General features: G+C 35.9%; 1 protein-coding gene across 1 annotated transcript in view; it reads left to right on the top strand.

Moving 5' to 3' along the window:
• The window catches only part of LOC113231487 (Ig-like and fibronectin type-III domain-containing protein 2), a 109,365-nt gene that overhangs the window by 73,512 nt on the left and 9,693 nt on the right, over positions 1-26,160 (top strand). Inside the window, exons 3-10 of the mRNA XM_026465813.1 lie at positions 21,465-21,725; positions 21,984-22,130; positions 22,291-22,516; positions 22,716-22,888; positions 23,087-23,420; positions 23,992-24,145; positions 24,576-24,742; positions 24,826-25,039. Of these exons, the coding sequence (XP_026321598.1) occupies positions 21,465-21,725; positions 21,984-22,130; positions 22,291-22,516; positions 22,716-22,888; positions 23,087-23,420; positions 23,992-24,145; positions 24,576-24,742; positions 24,826-25,039 (1,676 nt within the window). The remainder of the gene's footprint in view (positions 1-21,464; positions 21,726-21,983; positions 22,131-22,290; positions 22,517-22,715; positions 22,889-23,086; positions 23,421-23,991; positions 24,146-24,575; positions 24,743-24,825; positions 25,040-26,160) is intronic.

The following is a 26,160-nucleotide window of genomic DNA, read 5'->3' as shown; positions in this document are numbered from 1 at the left end:
ATTTCACAAAAAATAATTGAATATCAATTCAATAAAAAATTAATTACTTTATAGTTTTTAAATCTGAAAAAGGAATAAGTGCGTACAAATATTTTGTATTACGAATTATTGACATAAAAAAGTTTTTACGTAGGATCTTAGCACGATTTTTTATCAAGACTATTTCTATAATTAATAATTTGTGTAATCAGCCACTGAAACTGTTGGTTAAGATTTTATCGTACACCAAGAGCTCATATGTTCAGGATTTAATGTTAGCGGAGCACTCGTGAACTAGGGAAGCGACGCCGAACAGAACTGACGGGGCGAAAGGAACGCGGAGCAAATTCATTACCACACACACTTGAATATTTGAAGAAAATCCGAATGCTCCTGATTTAATATGTGGAATATTTTACGCTTCAGCTTCCGGGCTATTCTGGTTGAGTGGTTTTAGAATTATATGTGGTTTGTTAACGGGCTCCCAACGCTTGATTTGTAGTGCACTTTAGTGATCTCTACTGCTTGAAGCTTAAATTTTACTGTCGAAAAACGGTGTGTTGTAACAAGAACTGAACAAACGTAAGTACGATGTATATTTTACAAGGACACCAATATTCCATCTCCTATTATATATTTAGGTTTTTGTTTCATTCGATTTATCTTCTAATATAGCTTTTTACAGAAAAACGCCTACTAAAAAAACTTTAGCAATGTTTAAAATAGCTACTTAAAATAATAATTGCTCATACAATTCTATGTGGCATTTGGAAAACCGAAATTATTGTAATACCAAATTTCAGTACAGTGACATAGATAACATCAAATAAATCTCTATTTCATACACGGAAGAAAAAACAATGGAAGTACCTTAAGCCTCAACTACTATCAGAACCGATGACGAGTAAAATTACGACGTTTTTATATTACATTGAAATTTCAATCGATGTACTGCCATCTAGCGGTTAATTGCTGAACGACGACGAATTGGAGTTATTAATTTAGTTCTCCAAAAGAGAAGCGACCATATTACAGGAGTATAAGCATTACTTTCGTTTCTTGTAGCAAAAATATTATTTCGATAAACGGAAAATTGAAAATGTAAAATAAGACTTTCTGATGATATGTAATTCCACCACGGGTAATATTTTTGGCGCGGCTATCATTTCAAAACAGCACAATAAGGCATATTTCACGGATTTTGGATAATTTGCAAGAAAGAATGACACAACCATACCATGCGAAGCGAAAATGGCGGGCTGAGCTCAGGTAAGTCTTTCGAGACCTATAGTTGGCACGCGTCTGACGCTAAGAAATTTGTACTGTATTTATTGTTCTGTGATTTATAGTTAAGTAAATTACTATTGAAGTTGTGACATTCATTAAACTCTACCACTCATTCGTAAGACAGGTAAGAAATTCTAGGGGTTGCTCTTTGTATAGGTATACATATTTGTACACATTTATCCTTCACAATATTTATTTCAAATATCATATAGATCGCAAGAACCTGTACTAAACTAGTGAACCAGGTAGATTTTCGTAATCCAAGTACACGGAAGCTGAACCTATATAAACCTTGAGTATAAAGCTTTTCAATTTAAATTCAAATTCATTTATTCTCAGATCAATTAGTCCATATTTGTTAGTAGCAATCTTACAAGCTAAGTTAGTAGAAACAAGAAGAACAATTACATTATATTAAATTAAATTGCATTTAGGAAATGAAACTATTTTTCCGGATTTAAATCGCGTATATTTGTTTTTTCAAACAAACCGACGTTTCGGGCCCTTTACAGGTCCCATGGTCACGGTTGAACCTAAGAACTTAAATTGCATTATTATTATAAATACATTATTAAAATGTTCACGTGCAACTCGGTGAACCTACGGAAAACAGCAGATTCCATACTTCCTGATATCATCCCCAGGATACCATTGGTGCTCCCACGCAATCGCAATATCTGTGACACACTTTTTTTGCGTGTGATTGCGTAAAAATCATCAACACACGCATCCGCAAACATTCCAGAGGAGTAGCAAAAGCGAGGAAGCCTCGACAGAACCGTAAATATGTTATTGTACATTAGACGTAAGGCGTTGTACGCTCGCCGTGCGAAGTTGGTCCACAGTGCACCTGTATAAAAATTCTGGCAGTAAGCTCTGTGAAAAGAGCTATTTTTACATTTACAGAGCACCTAGGAAACCTCTGAGCCAATATGTTACCGCGTACCGACAACGCCTTGCGCTCCCTCTCAACATATCATCGTCTCCTAGATTTTGACTAATGTGTCCTAGGTACTTGAACCGAGAGACACGATTCAAATTCTTTTACTTCGCTATTTGTAGTTCAAAACCTCGTAATTAAATTTAATGCAAACAAAAAGTTTGTTAGTTAATCTTTATTTAGGCGTTTTCAATGTAGACAATGTAATTTCACCTTTACTATTCTAACACCACATTTTACAAGAGATTAGCATTACTAAGAGTCGCTACGATCGTATTAGAGAACACATTAAACCCAAAAATTGCGCTCATTATTATTCATGGCAGCCACAGTGTGGCCACATCTCTGCCACTTCGAATTCCTTTTAACCCGAATTCATTTGATAGCCCACACGGTGGGTTAGCCTCGTATAAATATTTACAAGCAGGGATGGGTCGAATAGACAACGGCTGACGTCTTTTTTCTATACGTTTAGACTGTTGAATTGCTGTTTGACTCAATTGAATCTCATGCTTAAATTCAATCATTCACCAGTTACAATAAGATAGAATAAATCCCACATTTTCTGTCTAGGCTATCACGCCGATCTCCCAATAACCTAGACAGAGACCACGAACTGTCTCTTGTGAAAGTTTTGAAGATCTACCACGCGACACTATGAAAGATAAATCAATAGACCATCGAGTATATAACCAGAAATAGAAACGAAATAAGGACCATCTATTGCTGGCAACTCATGAGGCAAATGGGCCTTATCTCACTTTTAAATATCAACTCTTGTTTGCGCTGAAATCACAAATTAGAAAGCTGAAATAGTACAGCGCTAACAACTGACCTGTGTGACGTCTTCGTATATTCCAAAAATATTCTGTATTTATTGCTATAAAGATAATATCTCTAACAATGGGGCTGTTCCATTCGGTGGTACGGGAAAACCAGCAAAATCTAATTACAAAACAAACGAAATCACATTTCATCGGTAATTAAATATTAAACATGTAATTTTTCAATTTTCGTCCATTATAACAAAGCTTAGGTTAAACTGGTCATTTGAAGTGAAACAATTGACGACACCCGTCAACTGTTTCGAATTCGGGCTAGCTAATTGGAGCGCAGTTGTCACCGTAATGATATGGCAGAATACTTTTGAAACAAATTCAATGACATTTCGTATCTATTTGTGGTTATATACTCGACGATAATAGGTCACTCGAAGTAAATTAAAAAACTGCGTACTTCTTACTTCTTTTTAATGATGCACTTTACTCCATGCAAGACTATAATGGCGTACTTTTAGAAATCTTCTTTTCAAATACTTCTTATGGTATACGTTATACTTGGCATCGTGGTGAAGGGCTTTGCCAATCACCGTAAGGTACTCGCCGAATATTGCCCAGTGTACACCGATGTACAGGATGATACGTCGTGCGGATAGGCTCCTTTTGTATACCCCAATTCCAATTACTAACGTTTGCTTATACTAACATCGTAATGCAGTTTAATTCAGTGGTTAAGAATCGATATTACCTTAGCTCGAATTAACACGTTTCCCGTTCTGAATCGGGTCTATTGCACGGGTCGAGCGGCAGGGGCAAAATCAGAATATTTTTTTTACAAACGATTTTAAAGCTATTTGCAAAATGCATATCGTATAGAACACGTATACACAGTATTTAATTCAGTTGATATTAAAAAAAAATCATTGGTATATTATTTACATAATATGAACCAATGAATTCAGCGGTTTTCTTGTAAAATTTCGAGGTAAGTTATATTACTTATTATATATTATATTATATTATATATTATATAATAAGTAATATAATATATTATATTATATATTTTTCCAAAGTTCGAGGTCGTATCGCCTCTTAAGAAAGGTCCGTCATTTGACTGAGATAAATGATTCAAGGACCACATCGACTTCAATGTTTTCTCATAAGCCACATCTGTACGCAAAGCGCGTTTACGAAAATAAAAACACATATACTGTAAATTATTTACAAATGGAAGTAGGAAACAACACACATTAATTTAGCTACTCAAATAAATTACTCGTACGTCGAATCACACTGACAAAAAACACTTTCCTGTGTTAGGGATCAGGTCGAATAAAATTATATTTAAATAATTCTCGTAACAGAGTCAGTTTTCCCTTGTACCCGAGAGTCGTCTGCCAAATATTAATATATTTTCGTAAAAAGAACAGGGAACGCGAATGTTGAGTTGTGAATATATGTCCTTATGGATTCTCGTTTCCGAAATTACTTACACGTACGGGTTAGGAAATTTGTATTTATTTATCTACTCTTCTTCGTAATGTCAATATTTATTTCTCAAACAGGCTCCAAAATGCTAAGGGTTATCTTATTTTAAAACCGACTTCAAAAAAGGAGGAGGTTCACAATTCGACTATATGTTTTTCTTTTTTTTTTGTATGTATGTTACGCGATAATTTCGGTATTTGTGAACCGATTTTCATGATTCTTTTTTGTTGGAAAGGGGGTACTTCCATAGAGGTCCCATTTCATTTTGAAGAAAATCATCCACCTCTAAGTGTGGCTATACGCATGAAGATTCATTTTTATAAATAGCGCCTAAATTTTACTTAAGGAGTAATTATTTTAATGGTTGATTTTGCTATATCTCCAATTCAAGGCGTTTTTCTCTCAATATACTTTGAGTAGTGAGAATCGATTTTAATCATCTTCAGTGTCAAGTATAGTGGCGAACTAGGGGATATTTCAATAAAACTTAGCAAAATAGACGTAATTCCACGTACTTTTGAGGTCGGTTTTTTTAGTACTCTGTACTGACATTATTTAATTCACTGAAGCTGACAGCTTTTTTTTTAGGGTACTAAGTAACTGGGCATACAAGTCATGCAGCAGTTACAATGCCACTCAGAGCTTTAAGCCGCAAAGATCTGTCAGGCACTGCCACTGCGCCCGTCACACTGAGACATAAGTTAACTAGTCCCATGTGCTTGTAATTTCACCCTTACCCTTCAAAATCGAAACGCAGTAATGCTCAGATTACCGCTTGGCGGCTGAAATAGGTAGCCAGTACTTCCCTGGACGAACGCTTTCACCAGGACATATACACATTCTATCTCTTTTTTTTTTAATCTTGTAGAGTAGACAACAAAAAAATATATTCATAATTTCGTTAAGAAAGAAGATATCCATAATATTAACCTTAGAACTAACTCCAATTCTTTCTTTTATAGGGAACTGTATACGTTTTTACAATAAGGTTACGAATCACATATTAAGATTACCGTTTCCTAAGTTTAAAACTTACATTGAAAGTGTTTTAATTGGAAAGTCATATTACGAAATTGTAGAGGTACTACGTGTTAGTTAAAAATGCATGGAAAGACAACATAGGCAACGTTATTTTCACCTCTGTAAGCGCGTGCTTAGGTTCCATTTTCCTCGTAGTGAGCGCCTGGTGTCATAAGTCAGATTTAGTAGGCTAGTTAGGCTATTATAGCGAAGGTATCTTCGATTTTTTATGAGAGTGATGTATCTGTTACGTAGTAACTATTAAGTAATGTGTGGGTTTTTTTATACAACGTTGTTTTGACTTCCACTAAGTCCATCAAAGCGCACATTAAAAAGCCTAAAGTCCGTGGTGATATTATAAAATTTAAACATTGAAAGTGATTTAATTGGAAAGTCATATTACAAAATTGTATAGGTACTACGTGTTAGATAAAAATGCATGGAAAGACAACACAAGTCTAGATTGAAATATGATTCAAAATGTAAGCATTTAAGTTTATCTGAAAAGAGCAATCCCTAGAGTTTCTTGCTCGTTCTTTTCAGAAAAGTCGACACAGTGAACGAGCAATAGCCTAAAAACGACGTTTTCAAGTGTATACATTTTACCTATGGAATAAATGATTATTTACCTTTCACTTTGGCTTCGAATATTTTAATAGAAGATAGCGTAGCCGCTCACGCGATGCGCTCATCATACCGCAAAAAGGCGGCTATTTGGTTTCGCAAATCGGAAAAGCATTCAGTTTAAATACAAGTTTTTATAAATAAAAATTATTATTCTGCATTGCTAAATAAATACCCTCCGTACTACAACAAAAACATCTCAAATAAAATGCAGTAATACACCGCCAATCCTGCACTTTAAAAACACTAATGAAATTTTTGGTGTACTTGGACAAATATGATAATATTCCGTTTGAGTGGTTCTAACGTTTACCATGAAAAATAAAAGTATAGTTTATAAACATTTATATTCAGGGTAAACTTAAAAAACGCTAGTTACGGTATGTTTTCAATAAATAAACACCGAAATAACCAGCCCAAACAATAACACACACGATGGTCGTATTTTTGAAGTTGTTTATTTTTTTTAAATGACAGATCCAGACATTAAAAACTTTATGGTTTGCTATAGTATATATAGTATAGAAATAGCAATTAATATTAGTTCTTTTGCCTGTTATAACTTCGATATCCGATAAATCGGTATAAAATCATCACCGGCACCTCTAGGTGTGGTATGCGTCTACGGCTGCATGTATCGCGTGAGCGTGTAGTAAAAACATTCGGTAAAAATTATTGCAATTTGGTTTGCTGGGTCAAAATGTGTAAGGCAAATTTAATAACTAACGACTAGCACAGCGGATGCTTGATGAAAAGTTCCCGGTAAGATCAATTTAGGATATGCACTTTTCTAAATTGATTCGATATATTGCCCCGAAGTTGAATTCGCCGAATTACCCTAGTTTGAAACGAAGTAATATGACGTAGTTATCTGGCAAAATTGGATTTCCATCTGGCTTTTACTAACAATGAACTGTCTAAATAGGCAGAACAAAAACTTATTCAGCCAACTGCCATGTGTTCGTGTTAAGATTTAAAAATACCTACCTGTACTCACTTTTTTTTTAAAAAAGGTGGTAAAATAAACAGAAATGCTTTTGTATTCATTTCTGTTTTATTTTACCATATTTTGGGATTTTCGTCGCGAAAATGAATTCTAGTGAAAAGAGCGATATAGCGAAAACACAGTTATGGACACACATTTAACCACATCATCATAAGTTCAGCAAACTACTTAATGTTCCTGGCAAAACAATAACATTTTCTTTTGGCTGTTGTTCGAAATGGTTAAATATTAGTACTTTTAATTTTAATCGATATTTTTTTACTTTTTCTATTGTAAATCTCTTAAGTTTTTTATTATTTCCTCGCATTATTTGAGAAAAGCACTATACATGCCTCGGCGGGAACGGGGATTACTTGACTCGTATTAAAAGACTTACTTACCGGCCGTTACAATAATGTACTATTTGTGGAAATACATTACAAATTTGTTATTATTAATACAAAGACCAACGAAACACAAGGAAAAACTCCTTCGATCTAAGTGGACTCGAACCAGTGTTTATATACCTAACTAGCTACCGCTCTTCGCAACAGATCTACACACTAAATCAGCAAATTGATATATATATATATATTGAGTGCCTAGCGCTGAGTGTATCGCCGACAGTGCAAGCGCTAAGACAAGTCTTTCATTTACATTACAATCCTTGTACAACCCCAGCATTCGGTTCCGCACGACTGCACACGGCGGGCAACGTTATTTTCACCTCTCTAAACACGTGCTTAGGTTCCATTTTCCTCGTAGTGAGCGCCTGGTGTCATAAGTCAGATTTAGTAGGCTAGTTAGGCTTTTATAGCGAAGGTATCTTCGATTTTTTATGAGAATGATGTATCTGTTATGTAGTAACTATTAAGTAATGTGTGGGTTTTTTATACAACGTTATTTTGACTTCCACTAGTCAAAGCGCACATTAAAAAGCCTAAAGTCCGTGGTGATATTATAAAAAAACCTCATAATAATAAACCTTGAAAAAACAACCTATCCACAAAATATTAACTACTCAAACAAATCTTTGCATCGAGGTCAATCCGTTTAACCGCAATTGACACGCTTTTCTTTCAAGTGCACTCACCTACTTGTGATTTTCTTTCTTTTTTAATATTCCTTCATTTTCTACTAGTATTATTACTCTTATTGTTTGCGTACATTCGGTATCAAAAGTAAGTTCAATAGGTACAGAAAACACATTACTACTAGCTTAATAAAATATACTGTTACTTAGTTATTTTATAGAACAGTAAAACAAAACCGTATAAAAGAAAGAACTTATTCTTGAAAAACAAGCCTTTTTATTTGTATTGTAGGATTAAGGAACTCACCACACTTATCAACGAGAAATCGGCTTGAGTCAGTCGAAAAAAGTTTTTTCTCTACAAATGCTCTAAAAGTAGTCATCATCTAGCCTTACGTAGACCGTCACCCTAGACCGCAAGTAGATAAGACTCATATGCCTGTAATTTCACCAGCACCAACAATTCTCACATTACTGCTTGGCGGCAGGAATAGATAAGGTGGCAGTACTTCACTGGACAAACTCTTTCACAAGGAGCTCTACTGCTACTAAAGTTAAAAGTAAGTAGTAAGTAGGTAAAGCTACTAAAGCGTTCAGGAAATAAGTCTGCAGATAAGGAATTCGCGATATAAATTTTTAACTTGTATAATAACACCTTAAAAAGACACGGTCCACGAAGCTATCCTAAGCATGGCTTATTCCCATCTGATCCCCTGGGGATCCGTTTTATTTTAAAATATATTTTCTATTCCCATTGGATCCCCAATGCAGAGAATCAAGAATAAATATTAATATCGAGTTCCTAGGTTTTCGCGATTGTTACACATAGGAAATGAAACTATTTTTCCGGATTTAAATCGTACAGGTCCCATGGTCACGGTTGACCATGGGACCTGTAAAGGGCCCGAAACGTCGGTTTGTTTGAAAAAACAAATATACGCGATTTAAATCCGGAAAAATAGTTTCATTTCCTATAAATATTAATATTTTATTAGCACTTGATACCCTGGTATAAGTTTAGGTAGGTACTGTGGTACAGTCAACAAGAAAATGTATTTGAGGGTTGTACTGCATTTTATTTACTTTTTTAGAACTTCTATTACTGTATTAATTTTTATTTTAAAACTTCTTTTTCTTTGACTGTACTTACCGTACAAATACAAAAAGGGGATCCGTTGGGACTTGCAAAATAAAGAGGGGATCAGTTGCAATTTCAAATTGGCCGTGGAATAGTTTTAGAGATCAGATGGGAATAACCCCAAAACATAATCTTTTGTCAAGAACGGTCCATTACTCAAGTGGAGGGTTTTGAATGAGATTTTTTCAAAGGTCGGCGAATTAAGATCTTATATTAATTACAATGGAAATAGGTCACGGTTTATTTTCTTTGAAACGACTTTGGTAAGGAGAATATTATAAGAGAAAAAAATTACATACACATGTACAATTATTAATACAAATATGTAACACAAAGAAAAGTTCCTTCGATCCGATTTAACCGAATGAGCGACCTCGCCACACGGTGGCCGTGCGGCTCTCCCAACTCAGGTCCTGTACTCGCGTTCTCCGTCCGAGATTTGTCCGAAATAATTACTGTGAAATAAGTAACAGGTACTCAATATAATTAAAAGGCGCATGATGCGAACGAAGCTTCATGCTTGACACTATCTTATTTATTTTTATAATTTTTTTTATATTGTGACTCGGCAAAATGACTGCACCGCGCCTGATGGAATTGCGAATACAGTCCAGAGATGAGAGTAACGGATGGAAAACACAAATATCTTCACTCCGTCACTATCATTTTGCCGGTCTGGCCAAATGCTTCTTCACACTACGTTTGAAGGACCCGATGTTATAGAGGGGAGGGAATACATGCGCCGGGAGTTGATTCCGGGGGTTGGTTGGTTATGATTAAATGGTCGAGTATTTCTTACTTGACAGTAAGTGTTTCGGACAAATGTCCGACAGAGAGCGAGAGTAAACCCCCAGCTACGGAACGAACCAGCGGACCTTATGAATTTCTCTAAGTGCTTTCTGCGATCTTTGTTTTTGGTTTTAATGACTTTTTGCCGTAGTGCCATCTGTGAGTAATCTATGAAAGTTTTTCGTCATGCAGCTAGGTACCTTTACAGCTATCGGCGGCTGATTAGAGATGTCGAATATTCGTGTTTTTTTTTTCCTTTTTATTTCGATTTTTTTTTGTTTTATTATTTTTATATAATTTCAAGTGATGGAGCGAACAAGTCAACATCAAATATGTATCGTACTTGTTAAATGTATGTGCTGTGTTGTTTCTTCTTCGAATAATATATATCTACACTATCAATAATTTCACAAAACAATTGGATATCATGATATTATATTAGTATGTCTTATATACTTAAGAATTCTTAATGTGTAAACAAAAGTATATGTGTGTATTAATGTGTAAAATGTTTATACTGCCTCCGTGCCTGCCACACAAAAGTCCCAGGTTCGATTCCCGGGCTGGGAGAAACATTTGTATGGCCTACATTTATTTCTCTCGTGAATTTGTGGTTGTCTTTGTGCGTGTCTATGGCAACTGCGACACAGACTTTCCCTAGTGCGGGGCTATGTTGAGTATGCGTTGTTTTATTTTTATTTTTAAAGGGAATGAATTTTCAATCACATACATCCTATAAACAAATCCTCGACAACGAATCTCTAGGATTCCCCGACTAAGAAAAATCTAGATTCCGCCTAGTACTACGATCCTAGTAAATTCATTTGATATCCATAATATTAACCTTAGAGCTAAGTCCAAACTCATGGTACCACGATTTCGTTTAACCAAGGTAAACAACTCTTTTATGGGGAACTGTCATTGGAACTGTATACGTTTTTACAATAAGATTCCGGAGCATATATTAAGTTTATCATTTCCTAAGTTTAAAAATTACATTAAAAATATTTTGATCGAAAAATCATATTACAAAATTGAAGACTACGTGTTAGATAAAGATATATGGAAAGACGACATGGCTCCAGAATCCACACAAATTTGATTCAAAGTATATTCCATAGCATTTAAGTTTATTTGAAAAGAGCAATCCCTAGAGTTTCTTGCTCGTTCTTCTCAGGGAGGTCAGCGTAGTGAACGAGCAGTAGCTTAAATGTGACGTTTTCAAGTGTAAATTTATTTTACCTATGGAATAAATAATCTTTGACTTTGACTTCATATTTATTGTTCACTTTAGACAGAGAGGCCGCGGCTTTCAAATGTCATGGAATACTGTAATTTTTTCACGATGTAATGTCACCTTTAGCCATTTCCGCTATTCCGGTGCAGTGATGTAAGAGCTCGCTTACTTTTATCTGAACCGTATATTGCACGAGCGATCATTGACGCACTTTAGGTTTCTTTTACTGCACGACAGCAATTACCTCCGTGAGATATCGCCTCCATCTATGATGTTTGAAATAAATATATTATTATTAGTGATAAATATGTGTTTTTGAAACAGTAGAGCTCCTTGTGAAAGAGTTCGTCCAGGGAATTACTGCCACCTTACCTATTTCTGCCGCCAAGCAGTCTCTCTCTCATCTCTCTCTCATCTGAGCGTTGTCCCGGTTGCGTCCTCAGCAGTGTTGCTGCGGAGCCCGGGGTCCGCTTTCCTGCTTTTTCTCCTCCACTTTGCACGGTCTTCGGCATCCTTAGTGGTGAGACCATTGGCACGCATATCACCCTTGGCGACGTCAAGCCAGCACTTCTTGGGTCTGCCCCTTCTACCGGGGCCCGGCAGAGGTGGCATAGCCAGACATTTGTTTCCCACGTAGCATGCCGGTTTCCGTAAGATGTGGCCGTACCAACGTAGGCGGCTTTCTTGCAGTTTATCTGCAATGTCACGGACGTGAAGGCTGCCGCGAATGCGCCAAGCAGTAACGTTAGCATTGCTATGTTCCGGTTTTGAAGGGTAAGGGTGCTGGTGAAATTACAGGCGCATGGAACTTGTCAACTTATGTCTCAAGGTGACAGGCGCGGTGGCAGCGCCCCTCAGATTTTTGCAATTTAAAGCTCTGAGTGGCACTGCAACTGTTATGGAAAGGCGTGTAGCTTACCATCAGGCGCACGACTTATTCTTCCCGTCACTAGACACTAGAAAAAAAACAAAATGTACAAATTTGTAAACATAGAGCAACCCTAGGGTTTCTTGCTCATTCTTCCCAAGGGAATATGATTTACGAATAAGCTGACGAGCTAACAGTTTAATTAATATAACTATTTCAAGTGTAATTTGCTTATCTATTAAAAAAAAACATTATTTGACTTGAACTTAGACGCGCCCGTGGAAGTGAGTGGACTTACTAAAATTGGTCTTAAGTTACCCCCTGTTAAAAATTGCCATCAAAATCCGGGATCTCTGACGTCATCGCACCGTACAGCACACATCACCTTTAAACTTGGTACGAATTTTCGCATAAACACGCATTTAATTATGCTAATTTCCTCATTTGCACGAAGTTACAAAGCAATACTTAGTATTACGTATAAATTTAGTAGCCAAAGTTTATACAACATTGTGTAAAGGTGGAGATGTGGGTAGGAGTGTGTTTGTATAATATATATATATCACTTTTGTTAACTATAACTAAGGAACTAGAAAATTATGTATTGAAATAGTAATACTTGCCAGATGATTAAATAGCGCAGACGAAAAATCCGTACAACTATAGTTTCTTGTCCCATACAATTACACTAGTTAGTACTTTAGATAACGTAAAGAATAACATTGACATTACCTTCTACAAATCCCGGGACTTCTCGGAAATGATTACATTTGAAAATGCGTATTACTTATTGAAATCAAGTTTAATAGCAGTAGAATTCCTTATGATATAGTTCGTCCGGGGTAGTACTGCCACCTTACCTATTTCTGCCGCCAAGTAGTAATGTGAAATTACAAGCACATAGGACTTGTCAACTTATGTCTCAGGGTGACGGGGGCAGTGGCAATGCCCCTCAGAGCTTTCCATTTATAGCTAGTGGCACTGCAACTGTTATGGACGGGCATGTAGATCTCTCTCCCACTTACCAATAGGGTACGAGCAGGTACTGGCGTTTTCTGTAAGCGCAGGGCTGTGCATTACTACTATCAATAAATGCTACGATATAGATGATGTTCAGTTTTGTTATAATAGTCAAAGTAGGAACGCAAATAAAAAAAATCTTTTATAATATGTATACAATGTAATGCATACAATACTGTTAGGTTCAAATTATTTTGCACAATTTAAAACGATAAGTTGGCCACACTGGCAAATTTAACTGTTAAAGAGAATATGATACGAGAATATGAGACAAGAGGAGGTGTAAGCAGATTCTTCAGATCTTTCTATTATTATATAACCAGAAATAGAGACGAAATGCCATTTAATTTGTTTTTTGAAAACTATTCTGCCAAATCATTATGGGGACAACTGCGCTCCGATTGGACAACCCGAATTCGAAACAATTGACGGGTGTCGTCAATTGTTTCACTTAAAATCGATCTGTTTAACTTGAGCTTTACTATAATGGACGTAAATTGAAAAATTACATATTTAATATTTAATTACCGATAAAATGTCATTCCGTTTGTTTTGTAATTTGATGTTTTGCTGTTTTTTCCACACAACCAAATGGATCAGCCCCCCATAGAGATATTATATTTATTACAATGAATACATAATATTTTTGAAATATACAGAAACCTACACACAGGTCAGTTGTTGGCGCTGCACTATTTCAACTTTCTAATTTGTGATTTCAGTGCAAACGAGAGTTGATATTTAAGTGATATAAGGCCCATTTGTCTGATGAGTTGCCTGGGATGGATGGCTCTTGTTTCGTCTCTATTTCTGGTTATATACTCGATGTTCTAAAGATGCCTAATTGCGGCTATTATTTCATAACCAACAATACTGCATTTGTAAGATCCTTCTTCCTAACTAACTTTCTTCTTAAATGCCATTAACCCTTAAACGACATAAAGGTAGATAAAAGCATTTTAAGTCAAGGATATCCTTTAACCCTGCAGGAGTGGGGGTGCGAGTGAAGAGGCGATGAAGTTTTTATAAAATGAGATGGCGCCTCTTGTATTCTTAGATAAGCGGGACACAACGTCGCTGCAATTGATGAACCTCGAGTAGAATTCTGCCTTCGGTATCATAGATTCGTTGTCGATAAGATACTTTCATTGTGTCAGCTGTTTTATTCAAGATGGGTTTTAAGAGGATGTTCGATTTTTCATAATGTAGTTGTAATCGCCTGTGAGTTAGGGTATGTGCGTGACACCGCACTTTTTTTATATCAGTCAAAGAATGTGCCTGGCACATTATTATGAAACTTTGGCCTATATTTTAGGTGAGGTGTAGGGGACTGCCGCTCGCGTACCGCAATCCACGCACTGATAATTAATGTGAACAAAATAAGAATAGGCGGAAAAAAATTGACACAGATCCGACTTCGACAAACACCCGATGGCCACTGACGGGGCAGCAGGCGGCGCTGCGTGTCGTTAAACCAGACAACGCTCTTTTCAAATACGATATAAAGTATATCTATTCTAATTCATCATTAGATACTAGCTAATTTTTTAAACTTAAACTGTCTTTACTAAATAATACTAATGGTAAGTATTCGCATATTTTTTATATAATATCAAGTGACGGGACGAACAAGTCGTGTGCTTGATGGTAAGCTACACGTCTATCCATAACAGTTTCTGTGCCACTCAGAGCTTAAAATCGCAAAGATCACCCTGAGACATAAGATGACAAGTCCCATGTGCCTGTAACCACCAGCACCCTTATCAACCGTGACCATGGAACATGTAAAGGGCCCGAAACAAACCATTGTTTGAAAAAACAAATATACGCGATTTAAATCCGGAATAGTCTACTCCTCCTAAACCTAACCTAACTCCTACCCACAGCTTCAAAAATATTTGAAAAGGCCGTGAGTGATAGGGTATACAAATTCTGCGAAAAGTTTAAAGTTTTTGATGATTGTCAAAATGGCTTTCGTAAGAATAGATCCACAGTTTTGCTTCAAAAATATTTGAAAAGGCCATTAGTGATAGGGTATACAAATTCTGCGAAAAGTTTAAAGTTTTTGATGATTGTCAAAATGGCTTTCGTAAGAATAGATCCACAGTTTTGGCTATATTCAAATATGTACAAAACATACTTGATGTAATAAACAGCAAAAATTACGCGATCGGGGTCTTGCTCGATATGACAAAGGCGTACGACAAAGTACAATTTAACATATTATTAAAAAAGCTATATGATATAGGCATTCGAGGAAAGACTTATGATTGGTTTAAATCCTTCCTTTACGCCCGAGAGCGATTCGTAACTATGGAATACTTCAACTCAAATACTAGGGAAATAATACATGTGAGATCAAGTGGTAAAACCATAAATGCCTCCATCCCACAAGGCAGTATAATTTCGTGTCTATTATTCCTCATTTATATAAACGATCTCCCAAAAATAGTACACGATCACTGTATATTGTTTGCCGACGATATATCTCTCCTTATCTCATACAATAATGACTTCAACTTAAATAACAGACTACATTCCACATTCAATTTAATAAATAAGTGGATGATAGACCACAATCTGGAAATAAATTTCCAAAAAACAAAAATTATCGCATTTCACCCACATCAAAAAAGTCCTTTAAACATCGATTTTACGTATGAAAATAAAAAAATACAAACTGTAAACGACGTCACTCTGCTTGGCCTGGAACTGGATGCACGATTAAATTGGAGGTCTCACATCCAGAAGCTTAAATCCAAACTCTCTAGTTTTGCGTATGCGTTACGCGTAGTTAAAATGACAACAGATATACAAACATCACTCACTATGTACTACGCGTACGCTTATGCATGGTTTATTTATGGCGTCATCATGTGGGGAAATAGTATAGATGCCCCTTCTCTATTCATTGTACAAAAGAAATTGATTCGCATAATTTTCAATCTTCGAAATACAGATAGCTGTAAACCATACTTTGTGGAACATAAAATTCTCACTTTGCCATGTATTTACATCTTAGAAGTATGCAAGTTTGTTCGTAAATATCCTGAATTCTACAAAAAGCGTGGGGAGAGCGTCACGGGTTACAGCTTACGGCGCCTTGATAAATTAACAATACCTACCTCTCGTTTACAACTATACCATTCCGGCCCATTAGTTATGTCAATTAAAATGTTTAATAAATTACCAAAACCCAACTAAACACTAAAATAAAGAAAAAGCATTTGTAACACAAATAAAGAATCTATTAGCAACTAAACAATATTATACTGTTCAAGAATACCTCAATGACAATATTTAAACTATTATAGTTAAATTTAACATAATATATACTAAAAAAATACAAATAAAAAATTAATTATATTAAAAGGAAAAACCCAAATACATGTTCATAGACAATATAAAATAATAAATTGCTTCAATAAGTATTTTTAAACTATTAAAAATACAAATTAAGTAAATCGTTTATATTTTAAAATAAATAATGCTTAAATACATGTTCAAATATATTGTAACATAATATATTACTTCCATAATTATTTCTTAAATATTAAAAATGCAAATAAATGAAAAGGGTATATTTAAAAATAAAAAACATCAAAATACACATTCGTATCGATTATAAGATAATATGTATATTATTTCGATTTCTAAATTCTTGAAAAATCAAATAAATAATTTCAATGTCATTTAAAAATAAATAACACTGAAATACATCATATCCATATAGATTATAAAATAATATAAGTAGTTTCAATAATAATTTCTAAATTATTAAAAATGCCTCCCTCTCATTTTGCTGTGCCCGACAGGGTCCATAAATGATCTTTGTATTTTTATAACATCTTGTACACATTATGGAAAAGCAATAAAGATTGAAATTGAAATTGAAGTTTCATTTCCTGTGTCTAACAATCGCAAACAACTAAGAACACGATAAGCACTCTTGTGCTTCATAACCGGAACACAGCAGTGCTGACATTACTGCTTGGCGGCAGAAATAGGTAAGGTGGCAATACTTCCCTGGTATAGGTATATGTATATTACAACATTTCATCATTTAGTAATTTATTTTTTAATTTCTTTTTCAAAACTTTGAATTTTGAATCGGACCTGAGAACTCCTAGTCCAGTGTCGACATTGCAAAACGTTGCAGGGTCAAATCAACATTTGGCGATCTACCACTACCATCACTTGCCAAGATAAGCGCCGAACACCTCTATCAAGTTCGCCGCCGACGTTAGCAGTGTGTATGTAGAGTATGATATACGAGGAAAGTGTATTCTAGCAAGCCCGGGCTTTGTATGATTCCACTTCATTCTCAACACCTGTGCTGTATGTACTTGTTTTTTTTTGTCCCTAATAAGACTCGTAGTCGTACACTTTTATTTGTAGACTCAACTGTGTAGTTACTTAACTCGCTTTTCATTTCAAATGTACAAACTGTACGAATAAAGGTTTGAATATAGAGATTCTGCAAACTATGTATCTACAGAGTGTTTTTATAAATGGGATGGTATGGGGATATCCGAAACCATAGAAGATACATGGAAACTGTTTTAGTTATCATTATGGCTTTTTTGTGAAAACATTATCGGCATAGTCAAGTTTTTGGTCAAGCGTGAGTTGTCCATAAAAATGATCAAAGTTTTTTTAGTGCTGATCGACTTAGTTTTAAGATTACGAGTGACCATCCAACTGTCACTACCACCGGGTTGCGATCTGCGGTAGCACGCTGCAGAGACACGATATGTAAATGGGTTTTCAGGGATACTAGTCAAATCCAACGTGACTGCGGGGCCCCAGCACAGTCCATGCATCACTTACTGTTGTGCCCCTTGTGTCCTAATACCTGCATGAGAGAAGATCTCTACGCACGGACAACGCACTCAAGGTAGCAACGTACTATTCAGGGTCAATATAGTTCTAAAATAAGAGAAGCATTGACTACTATAAGAAGAAGATTTAGTTTTGCGTAAGGATGATCTCATTGTACGAAACGAAAAAAATCGGGACAAAGGTCAAATTTCATAAAATGTTTTTCACACAAAATGAATCAAATTGACAATGTTTTTTTAATGCTGATATACTCAGCTTCTTATAAAAATGATTTCATTTATAAGACGAAAAAAGTCGGGACCGCAGAAGTTGGTCAAATTTAATAAAATTAATGAACTCACTATTAAAAAAAAATAAGACTAATAAGAATGGTTCCAAAGACAGTTTTCAATCCAGGCGGATCGAAGAATTTTTTAACTATTCGATCTTCATATTAATAATGATTATAACAAACTATAATGATTATAACAAACTTAGTGGAGTGATTTCACAAAAATAATTAAATACCGTGGCGAAACATCGTGACATACAATAAAAAACTTAAAAAAATACACTTATTATGCGATATCTCTCGTCTGTCGCTGGTATCTGTAAAAATACCTGACTGAGCGAAGGAATAGATTTTTCACAGATGGCGCTACGGAAAATAAGTCGTTAAAAATCGTGACATTCAATAAAAAAATATTAAAATTATACGTATTCTTAGGAACAATTTACGGAACACCAAGCCGATTTTTTTATATGACTTATACCCTCCCCGGAGACCTTCTATACAAGTAGGTAATTTGTACAAATCCCACTTCCAGACTTTTTATGTATTTTTTATTAAACCTACCCTCTTTAAGCCTGAGGCATAAAGTAGGTTAAAATTCAGCTCTTATCATATAGATTGATTCATACATGCGAATATGTGGCCAATAAGCTGGATTGCGTAGCTCCATTTGCGTTGATTTCTTTATCCCGCCGGGCGGGAGTGAGCGAGCTGCATTCGTATTAGGGCGAATAATATGGCCGTGGTCACAGTGGAGCAAGAAGTGACTAGCGTTAATGGAAGATAGACCCAAAATAGATGTTTTGCCGTATTTTTACTACAAGGAAAATTGGTTTTTCGACCTTGAAAAATACGAATTCAACTTGGATATGTTAATTGATAATGAAAACTGAAGATACAGGTAGTGAACTATGGAGTCCGAAATACAATAGAATAATTTGTTCGATAAAAAATACACCAATATCGCTTCAAAAGTTACGCAATCACGATGCTATTTCGCCTTAAAATTTACTTGTATATTGTTAATGACGGCATCTGGTGGATCATATATGTACTACTAACAGTGCATGCCATATCGTATTGACAATAGTCTTCGTGAATAGCTCTTACTGACATTGTTCACACCGCATGTGTTAGATGGCGTTATTTTGTTGTTTATTCATATGGAGCCATCTACAGGCCATTTCAAATGGCGTGCGATCATGTAATTTCTCTTTTTTCCTCTGGAATATCTACTTGAATAATAACTTATGGCTTAATTGCAACCCTTTACCAATAATAAAGGAACTGACTAATATATTAAAAAAAGTATATAGTTTTATTTAATATTAGTTTCACGGCATCAGAATAAATCCATCAAGCTAAATCTTCAATTTCTTTTTCCTATCTTTTAAATAAAACTTTTTTCTTTCAATGTTAGTTCATATCAAACAGACTTTTGTCGTATTTGGCACTAGTCTAACGGCATATTATACAGCTAGTGTCACGTACGTTTTTTTTGCATTTTATTTCGTTGCTTTGTTATGATACGTAAATGACAGATAGCATTATTAACTGCAGCATAGTATGTGTAACTAGACCACATTTTTGTACCTCAAAGCGGGACGCCTGTAAATGTATTATTGTATGAATAAAAAAAATTAGAAATGGAACAAAAAATGTTGAGAGGTCAAAATTAAAAAAAAAATCTTATATAGTAGTAGGGTGGACAGGCTTTATATGTTTTTTAAGAGCAAATTTGATTTAAATAATTTTTAGTTTTTAAATCCGTTCCACGGCAGCTCGGTAGATATGATCAAGAGCGTGATAATATCGCTGATTCATTCCCGCCAAAAGCAACGCCTCAACAACTGCCTCCGTGGCCGAACGGTTACCATGCCGGACTGCCACGCAGAGGTCCTGGGTTCGAATCGCAGGCCGGGAGAAATATGTGCATGGCCTACATTTATTTCTCTCGTGACATTGGATGTAATTTGTGGTTGTCTATGTGAGGTTCATGGCACCCGCGACTCAGATTTTCTCTAGTGCGGGGCTATGTTGAGTGTTTGCATTATTATAAAAAAAACGCAATACGGACGCACAACTAAAAGGCGCGGGCGACAAGATATTCCAACTAGCGTGGTCTGACATAAAGTTCTTCTTTTTGTAGTGTCAATGACAAAAACCTATAAAGTAACAAAGTAACACCGCTTTATTTGACTTCTGTACCCCTATCTGTTGCCTAAAGTAAGTTTTCTTGAAATAAACTAATTTGTAGTTTATAATTATTAACACAAAGATCGAACAGTAAGAAAAAAATCGTATGATCCGGCTGGTTAGGAACCAGCGTCTTCCAGCAAATTGTACCAGACTCTACGCCAACAAAACCACTTTACGAACTAGCGGACCTTACAAATTTTTGTGTGTGCTTTTTTGCCGCAGATAATCAAAAATAATTGCACGTCATGGTCATCAAACATCACGAAAAAAAAAATTTGGAAGTATTATTTGAAATTTAAGCGGGCACTCGCTATAAGTAATACCGCATCTCAAACTACGTTATTTTACATTTATATTCTTGGAGAGATCGCACGGCGTATACTGATGACCTATTTATCAGAGTTGAGGTCGGCACAGGGTAAGAATTGCTATTTAAATGCCTGTCTTTCCAACTTAGGTTACTTACATTCTCAGAACGTCTACTTCGTAAGTTACTTTTAAGTCTAAACTGATTGAAGCTTTACGCAAACTTTTTTTATGGTGTCGTGTAAGGGGATTTACAGGTTGCTGTGCGAATCGAAGTTTTAAATCGCAAGGTCTGAGGTGCACTGCCACTGCGCCCGTCGCACTGAGGATCTCATTTCTCATTTCTCCGTTTCACCAGCACCCTTGGCAGAAATAGTGGTAGTACTTCCCTGGATAATTTTTTTCTCAGGGAGCCCTTGTGCTACTATATGCAATGAAACTTTCTATCTTTTTTGTTCGTCTTTAAATACATTTATATAGACAGAAAATTAGATATAGACAACAAATTGTATACATCATTTTTATGGTGAACATAGTTTGGTTACTCTCTGTCACCCGTATAACATTTCAAAAGTACGACAAACCGATACTTTCTCTGTGCTTTACAAATCCCCTCTGTTACGCATTCATGTCTAATTTTGTAATATCTTCCTCCCCAGAGCTTAAAGGCGATTCAGTGGAGAGCGCAAGCACCTCAACTGGTAGTTCTCAAGAAGATGAAGAACCCAAAGAAGCCTGGATGCGAGCACCAACAGGGGGTGTCGCAGTCAGGAGTGGAGAAGACGCCCTTCTCACCTGTGTAGTCTTAGGAGGTAGAGGAAAACCAGTTCTATGGAGACGAGCAAGAGATCTTCAGCTTTTGACTGCAGGGGGCGTCAGAGTTACCAGAGATGACAGAGTCCATGTTTTACACGATGATAGTGAGTACTTCAAAGTTTAGAGTTAGTTGAGGACTTTTTAGATTATAGGATTATTAGTATATAAAGTTATAGGATTATTAGGTTATAAAGACATTGGAAATAGCACAAGAAAATAATGAGAAAAAATGGTAGAGGTGAAGATTAAATAAACTATTAATTTTGTTGACAATTATTGACTGCAATTTGATAAGTAAGCGCTACAAAGAGTTTACCTTACACTTAGAAATAAAAGCATATTTAACCAACTATGTTTCACAGCAGAAGAGCCCCTTCAAGGACCGGGCATTGCGAAGGGTGGAGACGTGTGGGCACTGGTCATCAAATCGGTAAAAGCCTCTGATGCCGGTATATACATGTGCGAGCTCAACACTGAACCTCCTGTCAGAAGCTTCCATAGACTTACTGGTAAGTAGCCTGTAAAGCAAAGTACTGCATACCACCTAACCTTTGTTTTTTTGAGCTAAAACAAAAAAGTATTTAAATGTCAAGACTACAAACCAAAATTAGTTTGTTATCATTTGGTTAATTCATTAAAATTTCCCTAACTATATTATTTATGTTCCAGTGATATCAAGAAACCTTACCCCACCAGAAAACCACAACGTAACTGATTCTTACTCCGCCAACGTTCCAACCTTGTCTTCCTTGGCACTGGCACATAATTACACAGACTGTTGCATTGCTGCTAATGTGACCAAGAACTGTCTTGGCTTCTGCAGTATCCAGACCATATTGGAAGGCACTGGGCAGGATCCGGAAACTTGCCAGCCAGATTTTCCTGCTATTGTCAAGTAAGCATTCATGATAATCAAAGATAGCTATTGCCAACACTCAAACGCTGTCTACTGTCCAGCTTCAACGTTAATTACCTTTCTTTAAACTTTCCTAAACAATCTTTCATCTATGAAAATATCCATGTTTTTAAAGCTTACTTTGTCTCCTTTACAAGTACTAAAGCTTTGATTCACAACACTGCAACTTACTTCCCAGGTGTATGGCGGACGGTCGCAACCACGTTCCGTGCTGCGTTCAAGAACGCGTCCCTGACATCTGCCAGGACGTCTGTCGTGGCGAATTCACTCCGGTCACCGATAATATAAAGACACACTACTCATGTGCCGCTTATATGGAGAAGACTTTGGCTTGCATCGTTGAGGGCATCGGTATGTTCGGCTTATCGCCATTTGTTTGGGTTTGCGATCGTTAAAATATTTAAGTTTAAATAACAAACAAAAAATAACTGTAGGCTATCAAACGTACCTAAAGAATTTGCACAATGGTTCTAAGTTTATTATTAAAGTTACTAAAATACCCCAGATACCTTTCAGTTCGTACAACTAATTAATTTCTCACGTCTACAGAATTACTTCCAAGTCCACCAGAAGACGTGGAAGTAGAACCGTTGAACGAGAAGCAACTAAACGTTTCCTGGAGTCCTCCAGTAGAAAACACAGACTCAGTGACGGAATACGTAGTAAACATAACATCGCTGCGATCCTTTGACGCACACCTCACCGAGCCTTCAGAAAGCACATTAAAGGACAACACAGTGAAAATGAGCCAACCAATGACATTCAAGGTGCAAGCGAACAAGACTTTCTTGGTCATCAACGATTTATTGCCATTCACAATGTACGAGATCAGTGTGACGTCATATAATATTCATGGATCAAGTTTACCTAGTTACGCAATCAGGTAAGATTGATTTCTTTAAATTGTTCCTTCCATATTACTTATTGAACCTTCAATAATACTTATTTTTTGTGTTGTCGAAATAGAAGCATCAGTTTTATTGTAGCCAAAAGTTATATTTTGTGAAAAAGGTTTCGCTGGGTACTTAATTGCTACATTTTGTACATTATTCAGAGCTGGAGAACTCTGTCTGACTGGAAAACAATAAAATTGTAAAAGTTCTTTGAGTTCTTCGTTAAACACAAGATACCCAGGACTTAATAATAAATTTGAGGAAAACCTAGGCAACCTCTTTGCAAACTTGTCTCATTAACTCATCAAGAGTTTTCAACAAATTCAACTTCGAACTCGCTTTAAAATTGACTGTTATTATGACGCCTAAGAGAATTAGGAGAAATTTCTATTTTCGAAAGTTCTACACCGTAATTTTCCATTACATTTCACTTTACCTATCTAAATTAAATTGTTAAAAGTCCACGCTAATTAAAGCGTGTACATGAATTTCATAGACCTACCTGGAAGATTCGAATAAAGTTGTGAAAATTGGTAGTAGGTTAATTATTCGTGTTCACAGGTCACTAACCCTCACTCCTGGCAAAATGAAGACGACAAAAGTAGCGGCAGCTCCTAAACTACCAGACGTCAGGGCATGTTGCGTCTCCGCTGGAGTTAACCATTATGGTTGCATTGACAAACTATGTGATCCAACAAAGACATTTGAAATTGGCGTAAGTTTTACGATTGTACTACGAGAGATTTTTTGTATTCTGTTTATAGCATTTTCCTTACCATACAATGATGACCAATATAAAAATGTGCTGTTATTCAAGAAAATAAGAAGCATGCTAAGGGTTGCAATCGATTGGCTTAAATGTGTTATTTCTTTCATTCGTTTGTATCTTCATAAACACCGTTATCATCAACGTTTGCACTAAACAAATGTATATCATTCATGTTGTCCATTCTCGAGATTGATAATATAACATTCGTTGTACCATTTCATAGTCATGGGTTAATAAAAGAAGGAACAGTCGCAAAAGCTTATAAATGTCTGTGTTACTATGACATATATCACAATTTAGTTGATCAGTTCTTTCACATTCACCTTCATTTGTGACTAACGCACGATCATCCAAGAAACCCTTTTCTAACTCCCAGCTGCAGGTCACAGATCTGATGATATGCGCTCCCTGGGCTGGTGTGACGTTCGGATGTCTCGCCAATGGAATTGACCACACGCCGTGTTGTCGGTCAAGAGGATTGCCCCAATCTTGTCTTCCGCTCTGCAATGGAAACATTACAACTTTGGATTTCAATCATTTCAAGTAAGTATTGTGCTTATCTACCACTACTAGCGTATGAACTGTACTCAATATCACGTTAAATATTCTTTCCTTATTTCTCTTAGATGTCTCCGCTACATGTCATCGTACACCAATTGCCTTCTCCAAGGCTACGGGGTACTCCCTGGTCCCCCAACGCGTCTGCATCTGACCAACATCGATACGGATTATGCAGTGGTGCACTGGGCCCCGCCAGCCGCTCTCGCTGATACTGTTCAATATTACCACTTGCATTACAAGACTTTGCAGGCTGGCGATGACTATAAGGTTTTAGAAAAGGTAACCACAAACTCATTGCAGATTTTTTAAGAGGGAGCATGCTAAAAAAGTTTTGACATTGGCTCCGCCCAAATTTGTGAAACATATGCCTGAAGTTCGCGTGACATGCGACAGGAGATGTTGAATTTTGCGCATTAAAACTACCAAATTCGTTTTAGCGGAATAACTCTAAAACTAAAGGGATTAAAAAAAAATCCGTAGTGACAGTTGTCGATCACGCATAAATATAATTAATTATCTAATTTTTGTCCTAATAACCTGTAGCATTTCGAAGATAAATCGAAAAAATGTGCAAATTAGAGGTCATTTCGTGATTTTTATCTATCGAGGAAACTTTATTGTTTTATGTTTCTGTTTAATGTTTATGCTTGAATATATCATGTAGTTACTCATACAATATTTCATTTTTAACTTTAAAGTGGATATACCCCTCTAAAATCAAATCGAAGATTAGGAATTTTTCCTCTGCTCCCTCTTAAGGAGTTCAATTTATATATTCAGCTACTAATGGCGAGGGTTCTATATTTGGTTTTGTTTTATTTCAAATAGAACAAAAATAGATATAAGAATAATGGCGAAAATAAATTTTGACCGCAAATTATTAGTACCCATAGAGTTCCCCACATGACGTAATCAGTCGGATTAGAGCTTGAACTGCCACCGAAACCACTTGCATGAAGGCCATATTTAAAAATGGTTAAAAACTATAAATCGGACATCCAACTAGTTCATCATAAAGTTTATAATTAGATATATATAAAAATAAAAATATGAAATAAAATTTTGACTTGATGTTTTTGTTCTAATTAGAGTTTATTAATATTTTTAAATACATAATGGTACAAAGACAAATGTCTGGTTGGAAAAATATGCTGTTGTATGTACGATTGAAACAATACATCCTGTATGATCTTTCTCAATGGTAAAACAAACAACTGTGGAATAGGCAAAGATCACGCAGATTCTAAAATAGAAATCGAAGACCTTCTACTGACATCTCTAGCCGAGGCTGGTAGCTGTAAAGGTATCTAACTGGGTGACGAAATATCACAGATTTCTCATACATGGTGTTACGGCTAAGTCGTTGAAAAACCAAATACAAACATACGACTCAAGCACAT

Source organism: Hyposmocoma kahamanoa, unplaced genomic scaffold (assembly GCF_003589595.1).
Source record: "Hyposmocoma kahamanoa isolate Upper Pololo Valley unplaced genomic scaffold, ASM358959v1 65, whole genome shotgun sequence".
Classification (NCBI taxonomy): Eukaryota; Metazoa; Arthropoda; class Insecta; order Lepidoptera; family Cosmopterigidae; genus Hyposmocoma; species Hyposmocoma kahamanoa.
The sequence above is the reverse complement of the archived record's forward strand: the minus strand, read 5'-3'. Positions and strand labels throughout refer to the sequence as shown.